The 25,130-nt window shown below is 39.3% G+C and overlaps 1 protein-coding gene across 2 annotated transcripts in view; it reads right to left on the reverse strand.

The window, feature by feature from the left end:
- Positions 1–25,130, reverse strand: part of LOC111592571 (protein sickie) — a 138,170-nt gene that overhangs the window by 49,410 nt on the left and 63,630 nt on the right. The window contains exons 1-5 of one of the 2 annotated variants that reach the window (XM_030223194.1): positions 24,996–25,087; positions 17,054–17,184; positions 15,591–15,696; positions 14,749–15,509; positions 13,881–14,649 (exon numbers count right to left, since the gene is read on the reverse strand). In XM_030223194.1, coding sequence (XP_030079054.1) covers positions 13,881–14,649; positions 14,749–15,509; positions 15,591–15,696; positions 17,054–17,184; positions 24,996–25,087 — 1,859 coding nt within the window. Of the gene's footprint in view, positions 1–13,880; positions 14,650–14,748; positions 15,510–15,590; positions 15,697–17,053; positions 17,185–24,995; positions 25,088–25,130 lie in introns of those variants that run through there. The other variant, XM_030223193.1, reaches the window with a different exon arrangement.

The following is a 25,130-nucleotide window of genomic DNA, read 5'->3' on the forward strand; positions in this document are numbered from 1 at the left end:
TAAGAGATACCTTTTTAGAAAAAGTGTGCAAGAGAAAAGCAGAGATATCGAGAGATGATCAATGGACACATCTGTAAATACTGATTGAGTATTGTGAAGGTGGGTTTAAAATCGAATGGCGAAAGTTACCAAGCACTTCGCCTAAAAGATGTATCCTGCTAAGAGATACGCTGTAATACAATGCGAACAGGCTGATATATGTAGAGATGGCCAGCGCATTAAGAAAATCTTGATTTATTTAAGAAAATCTTTCTAATAAGTTTACCTACGTCTGCCACTCCGCCCAACTAGAAGGTACTAGAAGATTAAAAAGCAGAGATATATATAGATATAACATATATTTATAACATATATTTAATAACATATTATTAAGCAAATAGACACTTATACCATCTATATTTTTTTTAACTATACACCAACAATATGCTCTCTTGCAATCACATTCAATGGGTACACAAAGAAAAAAAAACAAGAGCTGAGAAAAAAATATCAGTAGGCGCACATCAATTATACAAGTGCCAACAGGACGAATGGAAGGACAAGGGCGAGAAGTCCTTTGGCTGCTTGCTTGTCGCAATTGTTTGGCTTTTACGACTTCCCAGCAGCCATTGACAGTGGCAATAAATTATGGTTTGGGCATAACAATGAAACTGAAATTTCTGTCCTTCCTTTCAGCACTCTTTTATATTTGAGCAAAGTAGCCGTAGAGTCATAGACGAAGCTATAAGAGCATCACAAGAACTTGACTTAAAGCCCCAAGTCAAGTTAGAAACTCTGCAGCAAATACGCCAAGGTTCGCTTCAATAATTCGCTGTCTCTTTCTATCGTTAGCGCTGCCAACTTTCTGTAAAAGTTTTTCCAAATGAAAATTCCAAGACAGACAGCGTGGCATCCACTCTTTGAGCAGTCGCAAATGCAAATTAAATTAAACACCAAACTTTGCTAATATGCTAAGCCAAACTTTAGAACAACCCTTAACACGAAAAAAAACAAAAAATAAATAAAAACAAAAAAGGTTTACCCTAATGACTAAGAGTTTCGTTTAGCGCATTTAATTAAACAAGGTACAAATTACATGAAACATGAAGGAAAAGTTTTGGCAAAGCTCTCATAAACCATGCAATTCGCTTGCCATAAGCGTATCTAGGGTAGCTGAAGTATCGATAGCCCAGTAGAGTATCGATGTCTTAGAGTTAAGTTAAAAAATTCCCTTATACATCGATGCCTTTCAATTCACTTTAATAAAAAAATGGTAGAATTTAATTTAATCCTTAGTTTGTATTGAAAGGGGGAGGCGAGAGTCTATATGACTATATTCCCTACACTGTCTAGTATCTCACTGAATGTCGAAGAAACTATTAAAGATCATAAACATCAAGAATGCAAGTTTAGACTATTTTAGACAGTTTTTAACATGCAAAAATTACTTGAAAATATCTTTAAGAGTTTAAGTTGTTATGAAGGTTATTGAAGAATGAAATCTCATCTAGAATATTTTAGAGCTTGAAGCTAACTGAAGGAAGAAAATAAATTCTCCCTCTGAAAAATATTACAAAATTTATGGTGCGATTTAAAAATGTTATACTACACATTTAAGTTCTGATACTATATACAAGCTTAAGATAAGAATAAATCTTGTGTAATATGTATTAGATACTATATCCTGTGCATATTTGCTAAATATTGGACGCTTCTGGCATATCATATTAGATACTCGATACTCCATTAGACCACATCGGGTTTATCTTAGCAAAGAAATTCCGAAACATAAGGCATACAACTAAAAAGCAATTAAAGTGGAACTCAACTAGATATCGAGGCAAAGTTGCAAGTTTCTGTCTCTCATTTCGATCTATTGAAAACCCAAGCCTCATTAGCAGTTGGGAAGTGTCGCAAAATCGAGCTATAAATTACAAAAGAGATTGCATATTGTATTTCGTTTTAGAGTTCATTAAAGTGCAATGAACTTGTTACGTGACAAGGCTGAGGAGTAGATGGGAATGGCATTGGTGTGGGATATTCGACAGAGGGTGCACATTTTGGGGTCAGTCTGCTAGCGAGTCACCCCCTCGCTAGGTAAATGGCACTTAATTTAATGTTAAATTTATGTGAGACAGTCCGTGGCTAATAAAAACGCCTCACAACATAAAAACTTCGAATAAGAGATTCACACAGGACAACAGGAAAATAAACAGGCTAGAAATGGGTTAAACGAGTTGGCCTAAAAACATAAAAGTTTGCCGCAGTTGAAAAAGCAGCAACGTAAACAGTTTGCATGATTTCTGGCCATAGAAGGATTGCAATGTGGAGTAGACTATGTATGCAGACGAGTCTGGAGACTACTTTTGGGTGACTCACATATTTATAAAGCACATTATGCATGCGTGAAAGACAAAGAGAGAGAGAGAGCGAGAGGTGAGGCAGACCAAACACTCTTCACACTCAAGGCACGAGGAAAATCGATGGCAGAATGTGATTACCTAGCGGAATTGTAGAGAGGGGTTAGGGGGCTTGCGTGACGCCTTCAAAGGCGAAGCGTCTGTCTACAAACAAGCTAAGCAACCTCTAACAAATGAGTTTATTAATGAACAGCACAAACAGCTGCTCAGCCAGAGGTGAGATTAATGGCAGAGAGTAGGCGGTACTCATGTCTGGCTGTGTTAGGGGCTCAACTAGGATAGTTCAAGCTGCATTTTGATGAGGACATGTTAATTATATGTTTCGCACACTGAAAGGCTATAGAATTTTCGGACGTCTTAAGCATAGTCTACTTAACTGTCACGATGTGCTGTGTTAAAGAAGAAGAATTGTGTATCTAAGTAAATTTCCTACTACGCCTACTAATGACACATGTCTAGCAGTATTACACACAGTATTTAAACAAAAATTCATGTTCCGTTAAGACAATATACATAATATCCATAACTATTCTGCGATTTCAACTCGGATGCAACCGTTGCTCCGTTGATCTCAATGTCTGGAACACTCAGAAAGCAAGAATGCATTTTTCTCTAAATATATACAGCTGACATATTTCAAGAATTATATGTTTGTTATACCAAGCTAAATATATATCTATATCTATATACCTATGCAAAAGCTTAGAGTTTCCTCCAACGATTTTGACAAATATTTCCGCCTCCTAAAAATCAGAGTCTGCCTTTAGCTTCCAAATACAGCGACATTATCAGATTATTTATTTTTTTGTGCTTATCACTAGCTTCGTTCGCTTTAAGTCGTTGCCTAGGAGAGAGCTGATTTACCAATTATAGCGAGTGATAATGTATATGAGCTTGATCTATTAAATTCAAATATATTATATTATTATGTTATTACGTTATTCTAGTTTTTGTGGCCCATTCGAAGCTTAAATCATGTTCTAAGCGGTAATTACTTGGCTTATAGTGTATGCACAAAGCAAGGAAAGCGCCTCGTTCAATGGGGCAACTGGCACCACATGCTGCCCTGTGGCGCCACAAAGGCTTAGTCCGCTTAGCCCCGGTTACATGTTACCTTCCCTCTCTCACTCTCTTACTATCAGACGCTCCTCTGTCAGCTGTCTCGCTCGCACTTAAACAGTGAGGCGTGCGCTTAAAGCCGCTTAGCTCATTGTGAATTCAACTAAAGCTGAGCAGCGAAACAATTTAGCTAAAACCCGGCCGGAAGAGCTCCACGGGTATAGCTGGGAGACAGTCGGTAGTCGTAGTTGGGAGTTGTTAACCTACGTATGAGTCAGCTTCGGTCTATAAAACTGCTCTAAAATATGCACAAAATGTTGGCCACCTCCGCCTCTACCTGCCCCACTGCCCGCCTGCTGTTGTCTTTTGCCTGCTGCCTGTTGCTGGTTTATGGCAAATGTTGCCCATTTCTCGTCGTTTTCTCTTTTTTATATGGCCACAGGACCTGACAGGCTGACAAGCATATGAAGGTGTGTGTGGGAGAGTGTGCAGTTCAGGTAAAAAGATTTATGGTCAGCTTGCGTTGACACTTGAAGTTTTTAGAAGACAAGTGAAACCGAAAATTACAATTCTTAATTTTTTGTTTAATAAAATAAATCAATAGAATTATTTTGAGGCAGTTCTACTTAAGCGATTCAAACCAACTTTAGCTTTGCTAATTCTGCAATGGATTAGCTTAGCCAACGACCAATCAAGGCCTTCGCCTATGTCACCTAACTCTGACGTATGGTACATAGGAGTCTATGCTCTCTTATTTGTGTTTACAGGGACAACCCTTTTGGCCCCTTTGACTCCTTTTGGCCAGCAAGCCTTTTTAAATAGCAGCTGTTGGCAGTGCAAACACAAATGTTGGTGTAAACAAAAGGCTCGGACCGGGAGTTTAATGGCCTGCAGCAGTCATTGACACTGCTCCATTTGCTGGCCATGCGAGCAGGCAGTTGGTGAATGCTGAGAAGCAACTGATTGAGTTCAATTGATTACCTTTTCGCCAATGCTACAACATGCTGATGAGTTGCATGTGACAAAGTGCCTCAAAGTATGCACCACAAAGCAAGAGCAATAGCGCGCCTATCACAAAAACTTTAATTTCAAATCATTTAAGTAGATTTAACTCAGACAATTTTATAGAACACAAAAACAATCTTCACTAAACGCATATTTATTTTTAAATTGAATTGAATTTTAAATTGAATTTATTTATTATTATATATTTATATTATTATTTGTCTTTTTTTATTTCAGAATTTGAAAATGTTATTGAAAATATTAACAGAATTTTGATTTTTGAATTTTATTATATATTCATGTATAATTATTTCCTCTTATGATTTTATAATTATTTGATATTCGAATTTACTTTCAGTAATTATTGCACCATTCTTAAATTATTATATATTTGAAATATTTGTTTAATTTAGATTATTATTTTGTAATTTCACGCCCGCAACATTTTCTTGTCGCAGCAACCGCAGCGCCCGAGCGTTCGAATGCGTTTTCTGGGGTTGCGTCGTCGACTGAAACTGAAAACGAACGAAACGAACAAGAATGTCAGTTCGAAAAAGTCGTTGAAGAGAGCGAACCAGTTCGAAAAGTTAGCCACAGAGAGCGACCCAGTGAAGAGAGCGACCCAAAGAGAGCGGAACACATGGCCAATTCGTATGTTGAAAGTAAAAGGCCGCCTGGCCAGCCATAGTGAAGCGGGACGCTAGGCAGACGAAGCAACAGAGACAGCAACCCACCTGCTTAGCTGTCTAGCAGCCCACCTGCCCACCTGTGCGCTCGTATTGAATGAACAAAAAGAAAACTAGCTGATAGGCTCTGTTTTATTCGCAAGTCTTTGGGCGTTTTAGCCTTGTTTATGCGACCACGCAGGTTCGGCTAGGGAGACACACAGACGCCCAGAGCATGACTCAAATTTGAAGGAGTTCGCAAAACAGAAAACTGCACTTTGTGTCTACTTTATGAATGGAAAAATACAAACGTGAGCAAGTCTGCTAAAAGTATTTGAGACGGGTACGAATGTATTAAGGGTATTGTGTAGTGAAATTTTAGTTGCAAAACTCTTAAAGGTAAAAGATAACAAAAGCTCTTAGATTGAAAGTTAGTTTCAGGGAAAATTGGCTTCTCTAGTGAGTGCAAAAGGAATCAATTTGAAGGGACTATTAAGACGGAATGCGGTATGTATTCGTCAATGCTTTAAGATAAGCTACATCAATCGATTGTAGTGTTTTTTATATCGGTTTGAAACGCAGGTTCTTTTTGTTATATTTTCGTAATAGTTTTTAACCCGAACCGAATGGACTTTGAGTAGATTTTAAATATATATATATATATATATTTATTTATATATATTGCCACTTAGTAAAACGTGTATAATGAAATACAATAAGAACTTAGGGAAGGCATCTTCCATATTTGATATATGAGAATACATTTTTCACATATATAATTTGCTGATAGATTTATACGAATGATATAATTTTTAATACTCCTGTAAATGTGACTATTATTTTTATTATTTTTCATCTCTTGTATTCTTATTTCTATAACTTTACTATTATATGTATTAGCTAAGTTTTATAAAAAAATAAATAGTTTCTGCCTTTTTAAACTTCAAGAAAAAAGCAGTTAATCAAAGCATTTTTTTTAAGAATATTAAATATATTAAATATGACCAATATTTTTGATCAGCTCCCTACCTATTGGCTCGTTTTGGACTTAAACAGTTTTTATGCTCTGCACTTCCGCTGCATGACAAGGCAAGAATACAATTCCGCCAAATGTTAAACATGCCCCACCCACCCACGCACGCACAGCCCGAACAGCCGTATCTCTTCCTTAAGCTGACAAGAGTTTTGTGGTGGTGGTTCCACCTAGCCAAAAGCAACAAATGGCTTTTTAAGAGAGACAAAGAGAGAGAAGCAAAGTGAAGTTAAGAGCGTTTCGCAAATTAGAAAAACTGAACTAAGAAAACTCTCTTCTGACTGCAATTGTTCAAACTTGTTTCATGTTCGACAGCTTTTCAATTGAACGCCAAAAAAGCGAATAAACAAAAAGCAACATGAAGTTGAAAAATTCAACTAAAAATTGAGCCAAGGGCGGGCTCGTTCTGTCTGTGTGCTGCAATTTTCCAAAAAACTGCACGCAAGAAAATGTTTTCAGTGAGCGCCGCAATGAAAAGCGAAACTGGCCGATAACAAGTGCCACTCAACATTGCTGTTGTTGTTCTGGTTGTGGTTGTTGCTGTGGTTGATTGGCCGAACTGTTTGGCAACCCAACTAATTGGAGCCGCTTGCCAGCCACATGTGCCCCACACACAGACAAAGAGAGAGAGAGAGAGAAATACGCCCGCTTCTTGGCTAGCTTTAAACTCATTAATCTTAAAGGCAGCGCCACTCAATCAGTGAACAATCGAATCGCACTTCATCAATGAGGAACCACAGATGGTACCACATTTGCCACAAGCGAGAAGAAGGAGATTAACAAAGTTTGTGTGTGATTTACAATAACAATTCCATATAAGTTGACTTAAAGTTTAAATAACATGTTTGGATGAAGTAGCAGAAGCAGTGGGTAATCTCAATCAACATTGAAATGATTGCAATAATTGTCTCAAATATTCGATTTTTCCATTAAATATATTATTTGGGAACATCAGATATGTAATGCTTCAATAGATATCGTTAGCTTAGAAATTTATAAAAGATATAATCTGTTCGGACATTGCCAATTGCAATCAAGGTTAATGCTTTACGGCAAATTAAATATGCAAGCTGAGCTATTTGTCTTTGCAGTGCATATTAATTAAAATTTTTCGCGAGCTTTAAGAAACAACAATAACAAAATATCCAGCGGCTAATACAAATTTATTGCAAAGCGAACGATTAAGCAAAAATGCAGCCAACGACATTTGGTCATGCCTCACGTCTAACTCTTGTCTGTGTCTCTGTCTATGAGTGTGTGTGGGCGTTGGAGCATATCTGTGTGTGATGTGTATGGCGTGTGGCATGTAGCAGCTTGTGGAAAAGGTCAGTCTTGGCTTAAAGGCTTACATAGTATACGCGTCACACGCTTTGAGCCGCTTCTAATCGGCCCGCAATGTGGCTGCAGATACCAGGAAATACAGAAAGCGTGGGTGGGTACTGGGAGGGGCTGCTATTGCATTTATCAATTGCAATAGCGCTACTTGTATGCACTGAGATATGACCAAACGGCAACTGGTTTTTGATAATTCAAACAACTGCTGCCATTTTTATGGCATATGCAAAAGCCCACACAACACAAACAAAAGGTAAATATTTTTTTAACTGCAACAGCATTTCATAAATATAATTCAAAACTTTGCATTAATATACTTTGCTTGCTCAAAATTGTACCATAATTTTCCAAGTTAAGTGCGAATTAATGAAGTTTCAAGTTTGTTGGAGTTCAAGCCTTGCTATAAAAGCTCTTGCCGAGGTTGTGTGTCTTGGCTAAATGTGTCCCGGCTATGCTATAAATGTCCCGGTTATGCTATAAATGTGTAGCGACTGCCGAGCTTTTTACATGCAGCAAAAGCTTTCTTAAAATGAACGTTGTGCTTTTGAATGCATTTCAGAGTGCTCAAGCAGATTTAACATTTTAAAATATTTCACTTTGAAAACCATTAAATCTGCTTCAAATTCTCGATAATATATTATTAAATTAACTGACTTACTGACTTTTAACTTAAATAAAAAAATAATGTTGAATCATAAATTTCTATTGTTGCACCCAGAACATGTGTAACTAAGCTGCACAAAAGAAAATCGACAGATGCCAAATTGTATTTACTAAGATTATAATATATGTATCTCTTATTTCTTTCTCATAGACTTAAAAAACTTAATCTCTAATTAAGTTTCCGTTTGATATTTGAGTACTTGGTAAGAAGAACTTAGAGAAGAAAGCTTTAATTTGCTCGGATCTAACGACACCTTACTTAAGCCTTTTCCATTCGACATGACTTAAAGTCATTTATTATGCGATTATTCCGCTCAATCAATACAATAAGCTTTCCACTTATTCCAGTTAGTCCGCAGCTGTCGTTGAAAGGCAACAATGCTGCAAAGGCTGCCAACTTAAATAAAGAATATGTTTTTAATGTGACAAACGCAAAGCAAATCAATGAATCAATTTTCAGGCAAAAAAGAAGAAAAACCCAACGACAAGTTTCCGCTTCATTTAATCAGCGTTTGGCACTTCACTTGAACAGGACCCCAAAAAAATAGAAAAATAAAAAGAGAGAAGGTATTTTGTCAACGCGCCGAAGATTGAATACTCTTATATATTGGTAATGCACTCAAACAGATATGTCAGATTAATAGTCTTAGTGGACAAAACTGCTCTACATTAAACATATACTCAGTTGACAATCCATTTCCTTATGAAACTTTTATATATTTTAACTACTTGATATAATCGTCTTGTGCGATATATGATATAATGCTTCCCCTGTCAGTAGAGGTTTCTTTACCACAGATGCTGATTTCGTAAACATAACTGATTACTTATTGATCCTCGGGACAATTTCATGACAAGACTTCAACCACCCTTCAGAAGGGTATCAACATAATGGGAAAATGTGTAAAAGCTCAGTAGAGAACTGCCGTAGGGCGTCACGTAATTGAGCACTCGAATGGACGGTCACCTTTAAATAGGTAAACTGAAGCGCCGCGTCGGCAGGTGGTAGAGTGAACCGCACATTATTTTGGGTCTACGGGTTCAGTGAATTTGATAAAATTAATAAAAACAATTTGTATTTGTTATGTCGGGTCGGTTGGGTGCGAAATTTATTTTCAATTTGCCGGCGCATTGCGGTCAGTAAAATTTACGCAATGACAAAAAGCCGCACTAGCAAACGCTGGGCGTGGCAGATAATCCAACTAGTTTAAAATGAGCTTTAAAAAAACCAAAAAAAAAATAGAGAAGAGAAAAATATGCTGCATTTACGAAGGCAATGGAAACTGGAATTGGAAATGGCAGCGTCTCACGCCAAGGCCATAAATCAAATGAATTGAAAAATGCGTTATTAAATAAAAAGGAGCGAAAGGACCAAGAATGCAGCAGACATGGAAAGAGACAGCGAAACAGAGGGAGAGAGAGGTAGAGAGCCAGCTGGCCAGCCAGCCATGTGTGCACACGTCCAGTTGGAGAAAGCCCCTTTAAAATTGCAGCAGAAACAACAAGGATCCGCCTCATTGCCAATCAGAGCTGCCGACTGAGCTTGTGTTGTGTTGAATCAAACCTTTTTAGAGGGCTAAAAAATGCTCTAATTTAGGAAATAAAATAGTCACAAAATATTGAGTTTCTTGCGGTTGAAAGGACTTTGAGTTTTTATTTCTGAGTGAAAGAAGCTAGTCACGACTTATCATTCATGATTCCGGCTAAGCAATGCTCATTTATCAAATATAACGTACCTTTCAATATACAAAAAAATAAGTTAGGCAAATAGTTGCTAATTGCAAGTTTAAGTGGAGGCTAAAGACCACTTTAAAGCTGAATATGCCCAACATTGAAGTTTGCTCCTCTTGAACTAGATTTTACCCCAAAGTGTTAAAGCTGCATTTGATTATTTAATGACTTGTCAGCTAGTTGTCTGGGTCTGAAGCCTTTTCAATTAGATATATGAAGGGCATTGCATTGCTAGAGAAATGCCGTTCATGAAGTTCCTACGACTAGTACTCTGACCGTTCAAAATGTGGCTTATGGCTTTGTGCTTAGAAAAGTAGCTTGTTCGTAATTTCAAATATTTGGATATATTTTATCGAGCCGATAGGTTCGTATTTGTATGCTGATGCATACTGATAAAATTGAATTTGATTCACTGTTGTAATTGGAAAATAAGTAGAACACTGTTATTTAGCTATTTTCTCTCTAAAACTAGCCGTTTTGTTGACAGCACTGTGGCTAACTGTTTGCCTGGTTTGCCAGCTTGTTGAAATATGCGCCCTGCTGCATTTTGATTTACTTTTATGGCTAGACAACTGGCAGTTCAGACCCTACAGCAGACACAGCTTAACGAGAGGCGGGCGAGTGGAGTGCAGAGAGAGAGAAAGAGAGAGAGAGGGAGAGAGTGGATGAGGGATGCCAGGACATGGGCACTTGTTGGGCTTCAAGCTGATGTCCTGCAGGTGTCGGCGCCGCAGCTGATTAGCTTCAGCTTGACGCTAATGCGACGAAGGGGTCGTCGACGTCGTACATTAAAATTCAATTACAAAACATATTTTGCAGCTGCATTACGTGACCACGGCTCAAAAGTCACAATCAAGGTTCCTTCGGCCAGGGCTCGATCCACAGTGCCCACTATACGACGACAACATCTGCTGCTGCTGCTGCTGCTGCGGCTGTTGCTGCTGTCTATTTATAGAGCACTCGCATGGGGAGCTCCCATTTCAGCGCTTCATGGCATTGCATTAATTTCACAGATCAAAAGCGTTGATGGACCGAAGCTAATGAAAATGTGGACTCCCTGCGTCCCCTTACAACAGCCACCCACTCTCTAAAGCCCATAAGCGCTTTTTAATGAAATGCGTGGTGAAATGTGGGCGGGAGTTTTCCCTCGACAAGTGTTTAATAAAATACACAAAATTATGATATAACACACTTCATTCTGGCAGCTGCCAAAAACAGTTCTTGTCTATTTGCGCCAAACAAATGGCTGCAAATAGAGCGGCAAGAGCGAAACCTAATTATAGATATTAAATGTGCCTCCATTTGGACGCTTCACAATAATAAAGTCGAATTCGATTAGAATGGACTGCATACAGTGTTCCTCAAGGAATAGCACAAATTTCATGATTTCTAGTTTGAGTTTTAAGAAAACATGTTTGAAAAACTACAAGGAATAGTCAAAGCTGATGTATTTATAAAAAGTGCATAGAGATGAAATCTATGTCATTTTAGACACTTGAACATAATCAAACTGTAATTTAAGTAATAAATAAAATGTGTATTAAAGTATTGACTAAACAGTTTAATTCGAATTGTTTTGGTCTTTATGCTGCTTCTTAGTGAATAGTGAGACAATTCAAATCACGAATCATGACACTCACTTTATAGACATTTCAAAAAAATATATGCAACTAATTATAGTAACTATAGTATTTAGAGCTCACATATATTGGCAACACATTAAGGCAGCAATTTAAACAGATAATTCCAAGCCTCAATATTTTATAAAAACTGATATTTTATTAAAATGTCTATTTTACTATCTATACTTTATGCACTTTATGCATCTTTAACTATGAATATAATATTCATATTCAATATCTAATAAATAACTTCTATGCAACTTAAATAATTTGTAACCTTAAACCTTTAAAACTTAAATGTTAATGTTAATAGAATGTCCAAACTATGCTTCTCCATAATTTATAAATTATTTTTAACCCCGTTCAGCCCATGGACATAAAAAATGCAACTGCACAAGAAGTTCATGTAATAAAATACCAGTTAGCTACTTTTTAAGGTTTTTAATTGCTTTTAACTGCGTTACTTTTTATGGGCGGCACCCAAATCAATATTTAAAGCTATAAATGCACAGTTCTTGCGCTTCAAAAACTCATAAATCGAATATATATACTCAAACATGACACTCTACATCCCAAAATGGAAATCTGTGTGGGTCACAGTTTTAGCCGCTCCTGTGCGCACGTCAAATTCGCTTGTTAACAGCAATTCCATTTCCATAGATACCTTTGTTAACTGAAGTGCCAAATGGCAAGTGCTTTGGCTCGACCCGTCGCTATGCAACACTGCGTGAATGTATCTCAATATCCCTAGAACACAATTCATATGGATAGAGGAAGAGAGGACTGGGCAGGTACTTTGACAGGTGAGCATTGTCAATTGTCAATTGCCAAGCTGTCGTCGTCGTCGTTGTCGTCTGTTTGGCTGCTGTTGACAATTTGCAAATGACATTTGACAAGCCGCCTGTGGAGTATAGAAGGAAGCTCATAACCTGAAGCTGAGCCTGCTGTAGTCAGCATCGAGTGGATTTTATGCAAATTGGCAATGCGAGCGTTGGTGTATTTGATTCTCAAGAGCTCCGCCTGACTGCCAGGCGGAAGTTGTTAGGGTGCTCAAGTGGCTGCCATGACAATTAACTGCTTCAAATGATGAGTGCTCTCCCTCTCTCTCTGTCTCTCTAGCTATCTCTTTCTCGCGTCGCTGACACCAAAAGTGTGGCCAAATTGTGCGTGGCAAGCGGAGATGCAGTCAGGCCTAAAGCTCAAGTCAAAGGGAATGCCATAGCCGGAACATTAAGTGTCGTTTTATGGACACCTCACAACAGGCGACAAACTTCTTGGAACCCAAATGCGATATCCAAGCCAAGCCAAATGAAACGATACGAAACGCTTCTCTTCTGGCAATTGGCTCGTTGACTCATTGGTGTCAGCTGTTGGACGAGCCACGCAGAAATGACTCACGGATTAGCAAAATACTTGGCAATGAAAGCGAGCGCATGTTTATACAAACTGTAGTCAATTAATATTGTATAAGAACAGTAAACTGACTTCAAAGTGTCAAGATTTGGGTAAATATAACATAAGATTGTTATGACAATCTTGCAAATTTGTTAAATCAATCAGCGATTTTTCGAGGCAAAGACATAAAGCTGTCACTGGATTTCTCCTAGATTCCCCTAGATTCCCTTACTAAGTCGCATATAATGTATAATATAATGCATAAAATACAATATCAGAAATAAAACGAAATAAAAGGCTGATTTCCTTAGTTCCTTGATTGCATTTGAAATCGATAAATAATGTTTAACACAATTTACGTATTTTAGTAAAAAAAAAATATTTTTCCATTGCACAAAAAATTAGTGTTTGTAGCGATTCTTATGAGTGTTAAACATGTGTACTAAGGTCCAAAGGTCTAGTTTATTTTACCATATCTCGGAGGTACACATGTGTCCTAAGGTCTAAAGGTCTAGTTGGGTTTAGAGTTTGAAGCTCTATTTATATCTTGTATTGAAGTTCAATTGCTCAATGTAATGTTCGTCTTTTTGGCTATATCACGATCATTACTATTTATTATTATTTATTATGTTTTGAATTAGATCAGCATACTTCATTGAAGAGATTGTGGTTTTACACAAAAATATACATATATAAGTGAACACATTGTAGAGGACATCCTTTTTAGCTATGGATATATGTATACGTATATATAATAGAATGTGTTTTCTCATATTATATAAATTAATTTTTAGAGACGTTACAACGATCAACTGCCTCAGTCTACAATAAGACTAAATACATATCTTTTACTAAAGTATTGAGTATTTTATGGACAGCTAAATTCCACTGAGCACTGATGAGGCAGTGCCCCGAAGGCACATAAATTATATTTTATATTTATTAATATTTATATTATTTATTTAACACTTACCGCTCTTCAATGGTTGTGGGCAGTTGGGTTCGAGCTCTCATCATGCTGAGAAAGTGCTTGCCATGGGAGACGCCGCTCGAAGATCCTGTGCCGCCCAAGCCGCTGCTGCCCTCGGAGAGGTAGCCATTGTCGATGTCATGATAGCGACTGGCCGAGCCAGAGCTGCCCACGCGCAGCGCATCGCCGTCGCTGCAGTAGCCCTGCCCGATGTCCGACTCGCAGAAGTCCAAGTAGGACTGATGGGGATGATGCGTCTGTCCGCCACGTGCGCCACGCGTTGGCAGCGTTACATGCGAATTGTAGCCACGCAGCAGTGGACGCATGGGCAGCACTGAGGACGAGGAGGAGGCGCCGCCAGCCGAGGAGGAGGCTGCAGCCGAGGAGGACAACTGCTCCTCTTTGGACTCATAAATGGTGCCAACGATCTTCGAGGGAATCGTATGAAACTTACTAGGCGAGGCGGTGGGCGTGTTCGGCGCTGAGTTGTGCATGGGTCGCTGCATGGGCGAACGCTGCGTAGCCAGAATATGCGGACCTGCATTGTATTCCAGCTTACGAGGAGTGTTCAGAGCTGACTTGGGTGGAGGCAAACGGCTGTTGCTGCCGTAGATGCCGGGCTGTGGGGTGGTCGGTTCGCTCAAGTAGCCGGAGCCGTTGCCGGAGTAAATAGTTGATATGTGATTGGAGGATGTCGGGGCATTGGCATAGTACGGGGGCGGTGGGCTCGAAGGCAAAGCCTTGAGGATATGTTGAGCTGAGCTAAGAGACGAAGGCAGCTGCTGATGCTGCTGATGTTGCTGGTGTTGCTGATGTTGCTGGTGCTGCAGCTGTATTTGCTGCTGTTGCTGTTGCTGTTGTTGTTGCTGTTGTTGCTGCTGTTGCTCATGGGATATGTTGTTGGATATGTCGCTTGTTTCACGTTTGAATAGCTCACTGGAGCCAGGTGACACGCCCAGCTGGGGCAGTTTGCTGGTGCCTTTGATAGCCGCAATGGGTTTCGGCAGATTGGGACTCTGCAGCTGTTGCTGCTGTTGACTCTGGTTCTGACTCTTTGGCGAGCACTTGGCGTCGGATTTCGAGTGCAGCGAAGTCTTGGAAGACGTCTTTAGTGTATTTTTCTCAGCAGATCCGCGCGCTAATGAATTTTTACCCGCGCGTCCCATCGTCGAGCTGCGCGATTCATTGCCCGAGAGCGTGGACTCCTCCTTGTGCAGCGAACGTGCGGGACTCTTTTCCTTCTTGTCGAGCTTGCTGGGTTTGCATTGATCCTTTTTCTGCTGTGCGGCCAGCAGCTTCGATTGCTTGGTGTTGTGCTTCTGTTGGCTCTTCTGGGCGCTGACGCTGATGCTAGGCGGCTTCAGCTGCGAGTTGTGGCCATCGTTGAGGCTCAGGCTGGAGTCGGAGCGCTCGGAGCGTGCCGAACTGAAGCCCGAAGAGGAGGAGGTGCGTTTCGATTGAATTTGCGTCTTATTGGATGCAACTGCGGCGGCGGCTGCATTTGCTGCATTCTGTTGCTTCTCTTTGTTGAAGAGCTTCAGCTTATCCAGCATTGAGTGCTTCTGAGGAGCCGTAGGCGCGTTCAAGCTGCTCGGCGAGGGTATGCCGCTCTTAACACTGGGCGGACGCAGGCTGCCAAAGAATCAAGATGCAGCAAACGGCAGAGATTAGCCACAGTTCATTTGGATCACTTGTGCAGGATCAGCGACTTACCTGTTGTTGTTGCTCTTCAGGCTCTGGATGGTGTGATTGCTGGTGGGCGGACTGTTTGGACGGCTTGTGTTGAAATCACTGCCGCTCTTGCCCAAACCAGGTATGGCTGTGGAGCAAATAAGGAGAGCAAGAGTAAGTCAAAGCATATGAAGAAGCAAACTACGCTGTCAGTTCATTAATTCTGCGAGCTCCCACTTGAAGTTGTCGCCGTGGCTGTCAGCTGAAAGCGGAGATGCCTGTCGAACAGAGGCGCAGCCAATAAATCAATGCTAGAGGCCAAACGGACATTAAATTTAATTAATTGCTGTGAGGGGGATTGCCCGCAGCAGGGGAGGCAGACAGCCAAACAGACAAGCAGGCAGAACGATGTATGTGTGTAACTCTCACGCACTGTCACATAAATCTTTAAAAATCAACTGCAGCTGTCAAAATATGGCGAAGATGGAGAAGTTAAAGAGACTCCAAGCAGGACTCCCAGTTTGATTTAAGATTTACCTCAACCAAATAATACACATGATGAGAAAAGGCTTTTTAAGTTCTTTTAAAATTTATAATAATTAAAAGTTCTAAGTAAAAAAAAGTAAAATGAAAAGAAAGAAGAAGAAGATTTATTGAAGAAATATATAATTTGTATCATATATACCATGCTTGTGAATAATAATAGATACTATTGTATGAAGCCTGATATAATAAATCAAAAATTCCTATTAAAGCATCCTGTGAATATGTTAACCAAGTTAAAGAAGTTTTTCGAAACGGTTATACATCATATAAAGGCACACTTCAAGCGTGGCCAGATGTGAAGATGATAAATAAGAGTTGCTCTGGAATACCTTTAACACTACTTAAACATATAAATATGGAGCGCAGAAGTCTCAAACTGCCTCAGCCCAAAATATTTTCCATATCATTAAGATTATTTCTAAGAAACAAATAACTTGTTATGCGATCAGCTCTCGATTAGATTGCAACTCCAGCTAAAGTGCGTTTAATGGTCAATTCCCTACGGACAGCTGGCGCCCAACGTGGGGCCCATTTATAACCTCAAATTGCAGCCGCACGCATTAATTACAGATTGTTCAAGCTGCAAACAAATCAACTGCAATGAGGCGGTGCTTGAATGGATCGTGCCCCACTCAAAGCCCCACGAATATATTCCCCAGCGTGCTTTGATGATGCGCAACAAAGGGGATTGGGACACGAGCCATGTCTAGATGGTTAAACCCCTTTTTGCGACAAATCTCGGCCAGAAAGACCAGCCGTTAGGCTAAGTGCATGGCTATGCCCCGCTGGGGGTTGTTTGCCACGACGTGGACCCAAAAAATGTGTTTGTTTCTGGTAAACAACGGAGTGCAGCACGCTGAAAAAGCTGGCCCGGTCAAGCCCTGGGGTTGGTTTCTCTCTTGTTTGAAGAGCATTTTTTAATAAATTTCCCAAACCAGTTGCAAATTTATTTCACTTACATGGCGTATGATTCGGTGTGGGAGGCAGCGGGCGCACCTTGTCCGGCGGGCAGCGACGCTGAACCATGACCGTCGCAGGCAGAGGAATGGCTGTGCCGCCATTGACCTTCGCGTAGGCGGGCGCGATTTGTCTGTAATGAGCGAAAAGTTTTTTTGTACATTAATAAAGTTCTTAAAAAATGTGGCACTACAGGCTCATATATGCACTTCTAAATATAAACTTTATGGGCTTTAATTTTTTATTTGTTGTTTTTATGACAGCCGCCCACGCGACACAGTATTTACAGCTTGTCTGCGTCGTGATTTGCATGAGCTGCGGTCACAGAATCTACCAGTTACATATTGCCTTATCTTTAACAATTTATGCAAACTGCAACATAAAAAGATTTTTACATTTGCCTGGGACGTTGATAAATGGGTAAACGAACCCCTTTCTTCCCTTAACTGAAGAACTTGGCAATTGCAGTAAATATTTTAACAGCATTTTTACGATGCGATTGCGCGAAATGAAATAAAAGAGAAGCGTGCCCATAAATATGCATGTCATTGCGAGAAGATACTTTTGTATCTGCCACATACGTGGGCTCGTTAACAGCGTAGCAAGTAGCTAAGTAGTCTTCAGCCTGTTCTCTTGATTAGCCATCGACGTCATTTCAATACGAACTTGTGCAATTAAATAAAACTTTTGCAGTTACATGAAGTCAATTAAATTTCATTAGCTTTTTAATACCATTTAAAATAACCTTAAAAATCAAAACTAATTGAACTTAATTTAAAACAAATCAATGAAAGTTTTGTTTCTGGTTTTGAATCAAGTGCAGATGAGAAATGAAATATTTTTAAATAATTTTTGTAGTTTCAATAATAGTATATGTTTTAAATTATGTTTATACGAAATTTATAAAATATTTAAATTAACCTTAAAAATGAAAACTGATTGAACTTAATTTAAAACAAATTAATAAGAACAAAACTTTCTGGTTTTAAAGCAAGTGTAGATGAGGAATGAAATATTTTTAAAATTTTGTTTTAAATTATGTTTAAAAAATTGATAAAATATTTTAAATTAGTTTTATAAATATTAAGTATATCTTAATATTATATTAAAAAAATCTAAAATAGTTGAAGTTAACATATATCAAAATAAATTCAAATGTGAAAATAAATGTTGTAGATTATAAAATATGCAACTTATGTATTTTATAAAATAAAAAATAAATATTTTAACTTTTTAGTTCTCTTTCTAGGTGAGCTTTGAATAAAACTGAACTGAAACTGAAGTTTAATCTAAAAAAAAAAATTAAAAAAAAATTACAAGAATTTACTTATTTTCCTTTGATATAATAAAGAATTGCAATTAGGTATTTAATTTAAATATGCTAATGTAGTACGGCTAAGCTGCTTACTAACACACACATACACACACTACAATAGCCTTTTATATATAGCAAGGCAAATGGCTTTTCCATTTCTGAGTCAACTTCCCTTTTTTGCAATTACTGCAAACGCTGATTAAAAAGGCAAATAAAGTAATAAAAGAGAGACCGAGGTAAACTTTTAATAAGTCGCGCTCATAAAGCTTAGCAGGGGGCGCCGACAAAGCATGGGCCAAAAAGACACAAGTGTATCTTATTGTTGTTGGCCATTAATAAGGCAGGCTAAGTGAAATAAAAATGAAAGAAAAACTGTGCGCAACAATTGTATTAAAACAGCTCATAAAAAACGGCAGCCATTCGCGACGCAGACAAATGAAGTTGGCAGCTGCGTTGACGTTGAGTCTGACATTGACTCGTCTCCGACTCCTTTGCCTGGATGCTTTGGGTCCTTTTGGCTCGACTACTGCAAATTAAATACACCAAGACTCCGGCTAGAATCGGAGATGTTTCGGATGCTTTCATCGGGCGTCTGAAGAATTTCTCCCAAATTACTTTTCGTATAATTTTATTTGCATTTTATTGTTGCGACTCGCTTTTGCGCCAACTGTTTTGGCCATGTTCCACACTGTTTGCCAAAACAGTCAAGTTAAAAGCCAAAGCCGTACGTCTGTCGAGTTTCATACGCTTCGGCAAGGATGTCGATTGTCTGTCTGCATATGTGAAAAGCTACAAGTTCCTACAATGTGTACATAGATGCGACATGTGTGCAAGGGCTGCTCGAAACGTATTGAAATAATTGAGTAGCAAATGGTTAGCGAATGGGAGTGACACTATTTTCGACAACATTTCAGACGCTTCTTAAGCTATGGATAACAAGCATATCATTATGCCTTTGATGATCCTTTCCTTTATTATCTAGCTCTGATCTATGTAAAATCTAACCTTGATTTGATAGCTGGGAAATGTATATGGAAATTCATACTAAAGTGTGATTTTAAATATAATATATGGAATACGATTTTTGTATATACAAACTTTCAGTTAGATATAAACTCTACATATATGTGGCAAATAGTTTGGCATCAGAGCTATATAAACTCCGCTGTCTTCTAAAGAACAAAAGACCAGCCTAACTAACTTCTAAAGCAACTCTCGCTGCTCGGCTAGCTGGTTGAAGCAACGTCTGAGCTTGTTAACTGGCAAAATGTATTCAGAGTATCTACAGCTTCGCATCCCCCAGTTTCAGGTGTCGCGGTGTCGAATGCTGTTGCCACGATTTCTGTTGCAGTTTCTGTTTCTGTTTCTGTTTGCATAGCGCGCAAATTGAATTTTGCGTCTTTATTACGCATTTTTGATTTGTAGCAGTGCGCGGATTTCAATTTGTTGTGCGCTGCCAAATGTCTTTGACCTTTGAAAGAGCTTGTGACAGTGTGTGTATGTGTGGCTCATAATAGCCTGACTGCTGTTCCTGATGGCATTCACCTGTGTGGCACGGCCCACGCAGCAGTTGCTGCAGACCAGTTACTGAGAGGGGAGCCAACTATAAAGCGCGTCGTTGACGGCATTTGCTTGTATAAATATGAAAGAGTTCCCCCGATCTCCCACTCTTTGGGGGCCTCCTCTGGCTGCCCATTAGTTGCATTTGCGTTGCATTGCTTTGCCGCCTGTTGTTGCTTTTGTTGCAACACAATGCGACACTCGAGTTGCATTTGTCATGCCGGCAACAGCAGCAGTTGCTGCTTCTAAGAGCCAGCCACCAAGTGCGTGGCAGGATATGTTCCGGGGCCAGGCGTTCGGGGCTAGGGACCTGGGACCCGGAACCTGGTACTTGGGACCTGGAGCCTGACCATTTTGGGTTATTGCCAGTTACCTTATTTGAGCAGCGGGCAAGTACAACTCTTTCGCTTTTATTATGGCCTCAACATATTTGCGATTTGTTGCCAACGCTGTTTATGGTTAGAAGTGGTTTCTTCTCTGCTTGGCCCTTGGCTGGGCTGCAGTCGCTTCAAATATCTCTGGGCTTATTTGTCTTACAAGCATAAAGATTGACAGGCCACAGATGCAACAGAAATATACCAAAAGCTACGAGAAAGAAAGATCTCTGTGAATTAATTTATCTTTTACTTCAATTCGAGTCTCATTGTAATCTAACTCTAATATTAAGATAGGCTATCTACACTAGGCAGACTCGGCTTTTGACCCTAATCAAGAATAGCGAGACTTTAAATTGTTGGCCACTCCTTCTTCTGGCTGTAATATAAATTTATTATAACAGAAATATTATACTCTGAACTCCCTTTATCAATTAGATTACTCTACAAGCATGGTTTCCTTTGCTTTGCTATATTCATTTTCACATTTTAACAAAACAATCTGGAAATATAAAAAGTGGAAAATAAATTTTTAACTGAACTGGCTTCTAAATTAGAAGAGATCGGTTGCTATATTCAAAGTTAAAATCTTTTATCTTTTTCTTAGTAATATATATTTTCTATTCAAAGGCTCGCTTTATCTATGCACAGTTCGAACTGTGGACCTGCTCATGCAGTGCTTTATGACTTACTATATTTTGTGTTTGTTATCTGGGAAAGTTTATCCGTTTTTGGACAGCGGACTTTCACTCGTTTCTTATTTAAGCTGCGCACAGTTGAGAGTTAAGCTGTCGGTGAGTGCATTAGATAGCCAGCTAACACCTCCCAGCTACTGGCCAAAGCAATTTCCAGTCTATCGCTAACCCAAAAACCTTTTGAACCTGGCTCCAGCTGTTGCTGAGCTGCAGTTTATGCCGTTAAGCGTGGAATATATGTATATATTCATAAATTTGGCTACAGCAATTTTCGCAGGCTACTGCGAACGAGTCGAACGGGCTGTCAGCTGCTATAACAAGAGACAAGAGCTGGCAGGAGCCAAGAAATTTATGTGAGGCAACAACATGGCCGAGTCATGACTGGCTCTCTGGCTGGTTGGCTGCTAGCTGAAGATTTTTCGTGAGCATTTTGAGTAGGTGTTGAATGGTTGATAATAAGCGTAATTATGTGCCATTGATATGCCCGCAGGAGTGGCCAAACAGTTGAAGATCGCTCAAGGGACAGGCAAAGCTGGTTGCAGAGCTCAATAACAGACAGTTGCTGCTCAAGGAAGAGACGTGTGGAACGTGCAGTTAGAAAAGCGAAATAAACCTGTTCAATTTTAAGAACTGGCTGACATAAAAAATATGCATAAGCTCGAGCTATGAGCAGCAATCCGAGCTTCCTGCAATATTGAATAGCTCAATTATTTATTCAGCCCATATTTCCAGCTGTGGAGCAGAGGCTTAAGCTGCAAGCTGAATAGCTTTTTATATTCAAAGTTCGATACTTAGATAGTTATTATTATTATTTTCACAGAAAGCAAAGGATAAACTTGAATGCTATTAGCCTGTATCTAGTGTCTCTTTTATCCTTATCTTTAATATATTCCACCATATTGCCAAAAACTTCATCTCTGGCAAAAATAAGCTGAAATATGATAGCTTTCTGAGTACAGTCTGAAAATTTGTGGTCTATTTATTTAGTAATCTTTAAGCATATTGCTTGCAGTCTGCTAGTTAAGCATGATTCTTGAATGGGAAGCAATCTTTTAGCCAGCAAGTTTGACAGCTTTGTTCCCAACAAGCAGCCATGTCATTAGAAATTGTAATGCGACACGCTGGCAAACGTGTTCATCTTAAAAGTCGTGTAGCTCCTACTATAACTCTGACTCCAACTTCAACTCTAATTCCTCGGTGCCAGGCACCAAGACTCGCACTCAGTCATAAGATACACACATACACACACACACACTTGTACAATGTGAGCTAAGATACTTTACTAGCTGTAGCTTTGGGTATTGTATTCGGCTCGTATGTGTATATATATTTCTTATTTCTTATTCCTGGCTGGTTGCTACTGCGGCTTCAAGTGCGGCATATAGTCACGATTTTCAGTTATTCGACGGGCAAAAGTTGTGGCCCCAACTTTGGCTCTTCAGCTGCAGCTCAAAACAGTTGTTTCTGACTGTCTGACTTTTGTCTGACTTATGGGACGCATTTTCTCAGCTGCTGCAAGAAACAATTAATAGCGTCTGCGAACACATTCCCCGCCCATGTACCACGCCCCTCGCAAACACACGTGCGGCGAGCACGAAAGATATTCCTTAGCTGCGTTCTCTGCTAATGGTCGTCACCTTTGTTGACAGAGAGGAGAGAGAGAGAGAGAGAGAGACAGGGCGAAAGGGAGTTGGCTAGGAACTTGTCGACGACATCTTTAAATATGCAGCAGGTTGGTCTATGCCTGGCCAGAGCTGTAAACAACAAGCCACAGCCGCAAATGGAGAGTAGCCAAACAAACAAACAAATAAACAAACAAGCAAACAAAGCGGCTAAAAACAAAAACAAAGCCACATACTTTGTTGCAGCTGCTGTTTATTCATCAAGTGGGCAGCCCTGGCGCTGGCAACTCGAGTAGCTGAATTCCATTTTCCAGCTTTTAGCTAGATTAAGTTTCACGCGAATATACGAGATGAACGCGTGAAAGCTGAGAGAAGTGTGAAAGCAAAGAAAGAGCTGAATGAAGATCATTGGAAACTATATAAATAATCACAGATTGAGCAGTGTAGTAGAGCCGGGCATATTTTACTGTATCTGTATTGGAATGGAATATATTTTATTATATTTCAATTAGAGTTTATGTTGCTCTTCCCTTGTCAATCAATTTTCAACTTTCTATCTTTATGTGTCTGCCTCAGCTTAAGATTCTTTCATCACTCTTGATCAACCTACTTATATTTCCATCAACATCTCTTTCTGCATTATTTCGTATGCAAATAATGATTAAAGATTCTGTTGAGGATTTTAATGTTCAAAAGTTATTCTCATCTCTAACATATTTCACCGATTCACATGCTCTTTAGCTTTGTGCCAAACTGCTAGAGAGTTTGAGTCCTTATGCATACTTTAGATGTGGTCATATGATTATAAACAGACACTCATCTCTAAAAGCATAAAAGTCACCCGCCCACTCCGTTCGTATAGCGCTCTCCTTTAGCCTAGATATGACGGCTTAGCTTAGATCACAGCCACACACACGGCCTCTTCTTTTCACACCCAGCAGCTGACAACATTTTGCGTGTGTGTTTGTATAGTCAGAACCCTGTGGGGGTTGGACAAATGCGCGAAAGAAAGCAGGCCAGGCTGCATATTTCGGAAGTCCTGTATTGAACAAACAGAGGCGAGGGTTGACTGATAAGTAGCAGTTAGGCAGCTGGGGCGTACATTCCCAGCGAATGGATTTTCAATTATGCAACTGGGCAAATGTTTTATTTATTGACTCTGCACGCATTTCCATCATAACTGAGAGATTTTTAGATATGGTGGTTGATTTCAAGGCGTTAAAAAAACAATTTTCCAGGGGTTGTTCTTTCCCAAACACATACACCATTGCACTTTATAGGAAAGTCTATAGAGACAGAGAGAGAGCTGTAAGTTGATCACTCGATTATGTAATGAAATGGAGCAACAAACTTATCAGCTCTGCCAGCCGCACATGGCTCCAGTAAATTAAACTGGGACCCAGTCTGGCTGGCAGCCAACTGTGGATCTTCGGCCAAGAATTGTACGAGGCCAAGTACCTAAAGCCAAAAGACGGAAGTCGATCAACAGACGCCAGTCGCGTGTTTGCTGAATGTGTCGCTTTCAGCACCTAAGCACCTGGCCTGACTAGAGCAGACTGAGGAGGAGGAATGCATTAATTATGAATCGCTTTACACTGCTTAGCTAATGAAAGACTGAGAAATTTCACACTCGCTAGCATTATACAGTGAACAAAATTTGAAAGGACCAAAAAAGTAATTGGCTGAGAGCTTAACTATTCCTATGTTGGTATTATGCTCAAATTACAACTTGAATGCATATTCCTCTTAATTATATTGCTAACACTGTCAAGTCTATGTACAGTATAGTCCTCAGAATTAATATAAAGTATCTGACTAGACTTGAATTCATATGATGTTTAATATGCAATAAAATAGGAGTATCTAAAAGTCCAATTGGCTTTAGTCAGCTGCAACAAGATTCATTTAATTCAGTTAAATAAAAAATAATAATTACCTAATTAAATATTAATATAATAGCAAGCTGTCTACAATTTCTCACAGTGCACACAATGCTCTTTCAGTAAATAATTCTCAAGTTTGTTTAAGAAAAACGTAAACGCAACCACAAAATGTCATTTCCATTAGCCGCCAACTTGTTTTGATATGCCTAAAAATAGCTGAGAGCGAGCCACTGGAATGGGCCTGCAGAGTGCTGCTGCTGTACTTTAAATAGATCTCCAGTTTCTTGTGAAGAGGTATCGTAAATTTCAGCAAATTTAGCTATGCAACAATTTCGGGGCACTGATTTATTGTGCTGACATTTGGCTTCATTCAGGCATTGGCTTTTTGTATAAAATATGCATAATGGGTCTCATTAGTGACTGCTGGAAAAGCCGTCAACATTTTCCACAGAAAAACCTTCCGGCATATATATATATAGAATATATATAGGTTACCTTCTGACATCCGGCGAGTTGGGCAGACTGCGACATTTGCGTGAGCTTTTGCTACCAGCGTTGCCATGTGATGAGGATGAAGTGTTGCCCATATTTGGATATTTATATGCTCTTTCTCAATTAACGCGTTGTAAT

This window comes from Drosophila hydei, unplaced genomic scaffold (assembly GCF_003285905.1).
Source record: "Drosophila hydei strain 15085-1641.00,03,60 unplaced genomic scaffold, DhydRS2 tig00000149-arrow-pilon, whole genome shotgun sequence".
NCBI lineage: Eukaryota > Metazoa > Arthropoda > Insecta > Diptera > Drosophilidae > Drosophila > Drosophila hydei.